The following is a 9,091-nucleotide window of genomic DNA, read 5'->3' on the forward strand; positions in this document are numbered from 1 at the left end:
ACATGTGACAACAAAAAATGTATTCCCCGTGAAGAACACTGCGATTGGAACGACAACTGCGGCGATAATAGTGACGAAGTTGGCTGCCAATATAGTGAGTATTATAGTGATGCGATGTGACATTCTTTAGTGACATGCCCCCTGTTCCACCGTCAATCCGGATACGCAGCGTCGGGGAAGTTTTGGTGACACAATTTTACCAGAGTGGCCACCCCAGGCGCCATTTATATTCAATTAAACAGGTTTTAATTGTGAAATATCAGAATAACGCTATCTACACCTTGTCGCGCGTCTCGTCTAGGTATCTTACTACTTTGCGTTAAAACTAACCTCACAGATGAAACACATAGATAACTGGATATTGCGATCTGCTTATATGTCGGCCTCATGACGTGTGTTTGTTTTCTACATAGGACCATGTAACAAGAACGAGTTCAAATGTGACAGTGGTGAGTGCATCAAAGGATGGAAGGTGTGTAACAGTTTCAATGACTGTAAAGATCACAGTGATGAGCTACAGAACTGCACAAGCTTACGTGAGTTAACATTGTTTTGACATTGAACTTACACATAGACTCATGTCGCTTATATCTATGTATTTCCAACTCGATGGTCATCGTATCCGCATTCGTTCAATAAGGACCACATGATATAAGCATAACAACGTATACTTATGTGAGGGTAAATGGGATGTTTATCACGCCGCGGTAATCTCAACATTTTTACATCACGAATCATTGACACGAAAAAGGTTAATTCAAAGTACGTAATTTTAAATCTAACACGGTGCAACGTTAGACTTTTTGTACTTTAGTCCCGGAACAAATATTGTCCAGTGTTTGACGAACTACCCTCCTCTCACTACTGAAATTGAATGTTGTTATCATATTACCAACTCTACAGCCCAATTAGTTATTGAATCACTGTCTATTTGTTCTTCTTCACACTTGAAGTGTGTACCGATATTCAAGAGCAGTGTCCACACTGGGCAGACAATGGAGAGTGTGAGCAGAATCCCTCATACATGATGAGATACTGCCCTCTAAGTTGTAAAATATGTGAAGGAAAGCAAGGTAAGTACATTGTTGTTGTTAGACACCTTTGTCTATTATGTAACGCGGGACTCAGAGCACGCTGTGTGAAAGGGACTTCAAAAGAGCCGTGTCTCTCTAGTAAGATGGCAATTCATCTTGTTTGTTTCCATGGCCGACATAACCATGGTATTTGGAACGTGATTATGAATGAGAGGATGGGAGACTATTTGAAAGGCAAGAAGACCCAATGCTCTCTCGCGTCCAAGGGCTATTGTTGCCATGTTTTCATATGTGACTAACGCATTTGTCATAAATGGCAATGATAAAGTAAATGTGATTTAACATTGGCCGTACAGAATAAATAAACACTATACGTAACTATTAATGCATTATTTGGCCATAGGAGATAATAATTTTTAAAAAAGGAACGCGGGAGTGTTGAAGTTTCTTTGGATCTCATTCAGGTATAGAATTTCTGATTTATGTTGTTTCGACAAAAACACAATTCTTTGATTCATTTCAGTCACACCGGATGAACTCGGTAATTGTCCGCCTGATTTTTTCAAGTGTGATGAGAAATCCTGCATTGATGACGTTCTGTTCTGTGATATCAACAGCGATTGCCCGGACGGTAACGACGAATTCTGGTCGCAGTGCATCTACAAAGGTAATACGCCCAACCACGCTGTATGTGTGTAGTACGCGTGTAATACGCATGTAGTACGCGTGTAGAACGTCATCATCCGAATCGCACGGTCCAGGTCTTCGACCTATAGGTCTCTACACGATACCGTGCGGGATTGCTAAGGCTAATTGCGTATCTTAAGCAGTGAGATCTGATTGGGCGCGCCTCGAAACAAGGCGCCCAATCATCTTGGACGTACTAAATTATAAAACAATATTCCACTTCCTGTTTTTGTCGGCATGAAGACATCCTTCCCACACAAAACTGTGTCGATTGCCTGTACCTGATGAGGCTTGAAGGCACCGAAAACAATTTTATCATCACAAATATCACGATTCATGGGCGCCGCCATTTTGTTCAAAATGTTAGAATACGCATATTTGATGGTCGTTCTGCCAAGGTCTGTTTAGAGGCTTGGCCGAATAAACTTAGACCCTGGCTAGCGAAAATGGTAGAACGTTTAATCCGCGGTATATACAGATTTGATCACACCACACCAGTACTTATTGACTGTCTCCTAGTTGAACCTGTTACAGGATTTTCAGGCCGTAGCCAGCACTTTTGAACAGGGGGTTCGAAAACAACAATTATATATTTGATGTGAAATGTGTGAATTTTAAAATATTCAAAAAGTGTGTAACAGATTACAGATATTTTTATATTATCGGTTTTAAATTCAATTGGGTTACTTTGTGTTACGTTGGTAAGATATTTCACATAACATCCTTGAACTATTTTACCATTTTAGAGAAGGGGTCCTGAGCCATTCCTCACCTACAGAAAAACACATCCACACCCTTGATCCACTACGGCTAAATGTTGTACACAAAAAAGATAAGACTGTACTTATCTTAGCATTATTGTTTAAGTATTTTAAGGTAGAAGACTACTTACGAGTTTTTTCGCTCTTCGCAGATGTTAGCGCACATAAAAGTGACACGATTTCATGTCGAAATCTGTCTACAATTATTCCTTTTAGTATTAGTCAATTGTGTATTATGTAATTTTATTTCTGTACAGGGCCTCAGCCTATCGTATAAAATGTAATAGGTAGAAAAGTGCATAGAACGTTTTAAACACAATACAACATCCATGTAAACATATGGTACTAAGTTAAGCTGGATTCATATTCATCTCGTCGCTTGAAAACTTTTAAAAGATATAGAGCTATTTGTTATATGGTGTGACAGTTTGTGTAGCGACGAAGTAAGCCCAGACTGTCAGTATTTGCATAATTGCATAGGGTTATTGACAAAAGATCAGCCCTTAGAGCATTATAAAATGGACATATAAAAACAAAGTGAATTTCATTTTCTACCATGCTAAATTTGAACGTATCACTGCAAAAACGGGCCTGATTTTGTTGATCAATTCCAAAATCACCAACGGGTATATATTTCAGAATATGTTCGATGTGCGCGCAATTATAGTGGGATCATTTGTCGTTTGACATTCGTACTTAGGGATACTGATATTTTTTTTTACTTGAATTTACTATTACATTTTCCTAGATTTAAGTAAAACAGACGTTTTCGAAGACGGGTGGTGGCATCGTTACTCCAACATGTCGAAAACGTCTACCCCAAAGAATCTCTACGACGATTTTTTAAGGTATTATTATAAAGATCCTGGGTTCGACAGAGTAAGACGTGAAGATCCTCCTGACTGGAACGGATTTGTCACTTTTAGCGCCACTCCTGATTTCAGCGACCTTCAAAATGTGCTCCAGTTAAACACGGAAGAGATCAATGAGTATGGTCACCAAGCCGAAGATTTCATTTTACAATGCAGTTACAACGAACGGCCGTGTAATTACAGGTGCGCAAAATATATTGTTTTCAATGTTCTGCGTGTCAAAAGCCCAGTTCAACATTTGACCACCACCACTATCAATATATACCTGGCACTGTAACGTATAACAATCGACGGAAACAGTTCAAAACTTGATTTTAGTTTAATTAGTGACATGTTATATAATCCACAGACATTTTCTCTATTTTCACATAGGTCCTCTAAACTATTTTTCTTCGCGCACATTGAACCTGTGCGCCACACATTTTTTAATATTGCGTACTCATGTAGTGCGCCACTACGGTAGAAATTATGAAAGAAATCACGTACTAGATTTTACCTAACGTATCTCTGATATAACTTTCATTGCAGTGACTTCAAATCCTTTGAAAGCAAAGTATATGGCAACTGTTTTACCTTTAATCATGGGGAGGATGGAGATCTTCGAAATGCTACGAAGTCAGGAGCACAATACGGTAATATATTCAAACTTGTACAACCTCATTTGTGTACTAGCAGAGACACTACTTATCAACACATACTCACGTTTTAATTGACCATCCAATTTTTGAATATTCATTTATCGAGCGATAATGAGAAATATGTTATAGATATTAAAAATGTGATAATGAAAAAAAAATGTACGTAAACTCATAGCAAGTCGTGTTGAACTAATTGCAATGGATATAATTGTAACAAAATTAAAACCACTGTATTACACGGATGCTAACTCTATAATGCTCTTGTAAACACGAACAAAGACATTCTAGAGCACTTTTATTGTCACATGGATGTGATCGCGGTGTAGAATAATCAACGGATTCATGTTCCGTGCTTTGGTATATTACACTGTATACTTATTAGACCTAGTTCGATTATGGTCACAGTTAGTCATTATTGATGTTGCTGTTTTAGCTGCTGTTGTTGTTGTTGTTGTTGTTGTTGTTGTTGGTGGTGGTGATGTTTGTTAACTGTGTTCGTTATAACCTTTAGGATTGAAGCTAACTTTATTCACTGAACAACATGAGTACCTTGGAATATACGGTCAAGAATCAGGTGTTCGCGTTACTCTTCACCATCCTTATGAGATGCCTATGCCAGAAGACAATGGTCTGACAGCCAAAACAGGGGCCGCCACATCATTTGCCATACGTCAGGTAATGGAACACCTATATCGTTTCTGTATTTATAGATTCATACCGGCACACTTAAAAAACCTTGCAACCTCTGTAAAATAGAAGACTAGTTGTACGCCCAAAGCCGTATGCGGACTGGGTTAGTTATTTTGTAAACATTAATTTTAGCATGTTCTTCATTATTCACTCTATCACAGAATATCTACGAGAGGAAAGGCAAGCAATATAGCGACTGTAATAGCACGACAGATCCCATATATCGAAATTACAGACATTCTACTCTGGTAAGCAGACCCATATACTTTGTTGGAAAATAAAATGCATTTTGAGTTCAATACATCATTAAATCATGATGAACAATAATTTTGTTCTTAAAAATCTCTCTACATAACAAGTATCTTAGAATGCACTGTGTGTCGAATAATACCTAATTATTAAAGTGTCAGCATTTTCAGAATAGTTTCGGGCGTCCCTACGCTCGTCACTTTACTATTGATGTACAAAGAAACACGATTACATATTTACATTTATCATTAGCGTACCTCTTCATAATATTTAGTGAAAGGTACAAATATGAGAGAATGCACTATGTCAGCGTACAATTCACATTACAACATGTGACTTGACAAGGCTTAGCAATTTGTATTTTTTGTTTATCAGGGTTGCAGACACTTCTGTTTACAATCCAGAATGCAAGAATACTGTGGTTGTATGGATGTTCCATTTTATGGTGGAGGAAAATGTCATATCTTGAATAAAACACAGGGTGAGAAAGTTGTTTTTATCACGGATTTTTATGATGAAGGTATTTAACTTTAGTATCCATGTATGGTGAGGAGAGTTTAAGATGAATCATATTCTGACTAACTACATCTTCGCCAATACTAATAATATGAGTATTACTTGATGCTCCCAAATGAGATATAACCGACTATTACGAGCAAGCAATTTCAGCAGCGATTTCCCCAACGGTAACAAAGTATTATAGAGCAGATACACGAAAATTGACGCTTGATTTATCTGTGATACTTACTAATATAGACCTGTATTATTTGTTTAGAGGCATGTCGTCAACTGATGCATTATTTACAACAAAATCAAGTACTGCCATGCGACTGTTGGCCACCGTGCGAGTAAGTAAACAGTGGGATAATTCACTACACGACCAAGCAGTACAGGGAAGTCACCTGAGTGACGTATAACGTTTAGATCAACTGGATTGGTGGTGCTCATTTACTGACACCATATTGATAAACTAATCACTTGCATAAACCACGGTATCCGCTTGCCATGTCTTACACTACGCGTCATATTCTGTGTGCTCATTGCAACTGAACACGAGACAGAAGACACCTTAATGATTTTTTGTATTATTATTAATATTCTAGACGCAAATTACCACAGAGATCTCGTTTAAAGCGAGAGAGACACAACGCGCTCAAGTAGAATTCCATATTCTCTCGTCATTACGTCCAATGTTTGAAATACCATGGTTACATGAAACAGTGGATATGATGACGGGAGAAAATGGAACACAATTTGTAACTTAAAAATCATTCATATCGCGCTCTCGTTCTCAGTGAGATTTTGCCGGTCATTTGCTTGTAAAGTCTATTTGTAACTCGTATACACCACAATGACAGGTGAACATTATCCTTATCCGATGTTGTGATTGAAGTCGTATTGGTTACAGTTAAAATAAACCATATTTATTTTTTTAATTTTCTACAGGGAAGCTGGTTTTGATAAAACTACATCTCTGGCTTCTTGGCCTTCGGACAGCTATTTGGTAAGTTACAAGTATAATATCGAGACTTCGGGGTAAAGCGAACAACTGATTTTTCATAAATATACATTATGGTTAAATTGATATTTTTTCGCTTTTAATCTTGTTTTCATATCTGTACAGAGACAACTATTGAAAAGTATAAATGCAATCAACCCGAAAACGAAACGAATATCTGACTACGAGTCAGCGCAGTAAGTACACATGTGTTACTTTGTATATAATGATACTGCCCTATAAACCTACAAATTGCATTTATCTAATGGTACGGTATTTGTATTACAGGAAAAATCTGGCGTACATTGAGGTCTATTACGATAGTTTAAGTGTGCAATACGTGAAGGAAACGATAGCATATACGGTAAATATCAATGATTCTAGTACCACACGTGTTTTTTCCACGTACATGTATTCGTCATGTACCAGATTGTACACCTGAATTACATATTATGTATTATGGATTTATAGTCAACTAAATGTGTAATGTAATGTAATGTAATCTAATCTAATTCAGTCTTCATGTTACTCTATGATTAACTCGACAGAGCGATGACCTGATGAGTGATATGGGCGGACTGCTAGGCCTCTATATCGGCGTGTCTGTTATCACAATCTGCGAATTCTGTGTATTTATCAAAAGTCTCTTTACTTTGTTCGCTTTGAAACTTACCGCCTGTATATGTGTTCGTAGTAAACACAAGAACGAAACTGATGAAACTGCACAAGCAGACGAAGAAAATGACGTGGGGAAAGATGGAGCACAGGATATGAATAACGCCCTTGAGATAGAGTCTGAAACGCTTTGATCCTTCGAGTATCGTGAATGAAAAATGCACATAAATATTTACATACATTTACATATTCAAGCGCTGAGTTGTTAAAAAAACAAAACATGGTTGATACCATGGGCAGTAACAGCGCAAAAGCAATGGATGTTCTTACGTGTTGTTTTTGTGGGCTGACGCTGATAAACTGTTGGGAAACCTTATTAGATATCATATGCAGTCGTTGATATTCGGTAGATAGGAGATAAAAAAAAATACTACATGCCAAAACTATTACTTGTAAGACGTTGATCATCTTACATTTTGTTCATTTGTTAAATAAATTGAATTATCTTTTTATAAAGTTTTGATGTATGTGTTAACGTTGTTCGTGTTATAAGTGAATAGTAATTGCTCACGTTTGAAATCGAACACATGTCGTAAAATACACGGTCGTAATATTTGTGGGAAAACACAGTTGAAGAAAGGACCCGAAGTTTGCGTAGTTACGAGATGCGTCATATAGTTTGACAGAATTAGTATTGCACGATATTCATGGCCAGCGTGTACAGAAAAGTGTGTTTTGACTAACATGGATTGCATAATTTTTTACTCATCTATGAATAATGACTACATCACGTTAGATTGGATTGTCATAGGTAACCAAGCATGTTCATTAAGTTCATAGTTTACAATCCATTTTTTTTTACTTTTGATACATGTAACATATGGATATTCAACCGACAAGTAGACTATTACAGATTTTTGTCTTATACAATTATGTTGACTGAAATTTCAAATATCTATATATGCCTGTGATATATGTGAATGAACTTGGAGAAATATGTGTTTGGGAACCGTCACCGTTTGAATAATTAAACGCCATTTACCGTTCCTAAAACGGACAGAATCATTTTGTTTCGTTTGGCGTTTTAATAAACAGCGTCTTTTATTTAGTTGTCGTATGGTAAAGATTTAACGTTTTTACATAGAACATTATATATACCAATGAACATGTTTAAGTAATAGATACTAGACTCTTTACAATTCTGTATATTTTTGTACATTTCGTTTTTTTTTCGATTGAAGTTTATACTTGGCCACTATGATATGTTTCAAAATTGTAAATACTTCTGTAAAATCAAGTTCTCAATTGTTTAACATGCCACATTTTTACTATTGGTTATTCTCGAAAAACTACACATTACCCTGGTATTAGTTCAGTCTTCGGTGTTCCATCAGATATTATGGGAATACACCCTCTCGTATTTTTAAATTCATTTACTAAAAACAAAATAAATCATGAAAAAAATAAACAAACTAAAAAAATAACAGGTCGCACTTTTAACGCTCACACCTTTATCGCTTGCCAATGGCACTCTTTGAGTTTTCACCAATTGAAATGTTCATTAATAATATTTCAACTTAATTACTTACGCATAGAACAGTAATGTATATAACAGTTTGTAATACGAATCAGCAATAAAATAATTATCTAATGAAATCGAATTACCAGAGAATGTGTGTTCTTGAGTATGAAATTCACATCGGCAAACCAAAGTGGGCGTAGGCGTTTAGGGTGTCACGTGGGGTAAATAGTATCGTGCTATTTATAATGAAGTACACACAAATGCATTATTTGAAATCTATACATCTTAGGTAGTTGTTTCCATTACAACAGCATATACAGTATTCTGCCAACATATTACCTCGCTTCTGCATCAACATCTGTGGTTTACAGTCCTTGAACGGATACAAATATACAAAATCCTACTGATAACTTACCTCAGAGCACCATATAAATTTTATTTTGTGTTCAACGTCACTAAAACTAATATTTTCGTTATTCAGCATGTCTCATCCACGTGTCACGTGGTTTGACTGCCAGAGTAGTG

The 9,091-nt window shown here is 36.5% G+C and overlaps 1 protein-coding gene across 1 annotated transcript; it reads left to right on the forward strand.

Annotated features, from left to right (window-relative positions):
• The first annotated feature begins 578 nt into the window (after positions 1 to 578).
• Positions 579 to 8,705, forward strand: LOC102807306 (degenerin unc-8-like). The gene is made up of 13 exons (XM_085504075.1): positions 579 to 618; positions 954 to 1,073; positions 1,558 to 1,701; positions 3,231 to 3,537; positions 3,883 to 3,986; positions 4,504 to 4,667; positions 4,844 to 4,930; positions 5,307 to 5,412; positions 5,707 to 5,779; positions 6,378 to 6,435; positions 6,556 to 6,626; positions 6,718 to 6,793; positions 6,978 to 8,705. Exons 1-13 carry the CDS (start codon positions 579 to 581, stop codon positions 7,236 to 7,238), a joined length of 1,611 nt encoding a protein of 536 aa, XP_085360201.1. The 3' UTR covers positions 7,239 to 8,705.
• Positions 8,706 to 9,091: the final 386 nt, after the last annotated feature.

Source organism: Saccoglossus kowalevskii, chromosome 9 (assembly GCF_978046115.1).
Source record: "Saccoglossus kowalevskii chromosome 9, keSacKowa6.1, whole genome shotgun sequence".
Taxonomy (NCBI): domain Eukaryota; kingdom Metazoa; phylum Hemichordata; class Enteropneusta; family Harrimaniidae; genus Saccoglossus; species Saccoglossus kowalevskii.

Excerpts from the sequence above, each read along its gene's own strand:
- LOC102807306 (XM_085504075.1), top strand. The coding sequence starts at position 579 with ATGTCGCTTATATCTATGTATTTCCAACTCGATGGTCATC. Across the intron at positions 619-953 it reads TTTCCAACTCGATGGTCATC|TGTGTACCGATATTCAAGAG; the intron begins GTATCCGCATTC and ends TCACACTTGAAG. Across the intron at positions 4,668-4,843 it reads CATCATTTGCCATACGTCAG|AATATCTACGAGAGGAAAGG; the intron begins GTAATGGAACAC and ends ACTCTATCACAG.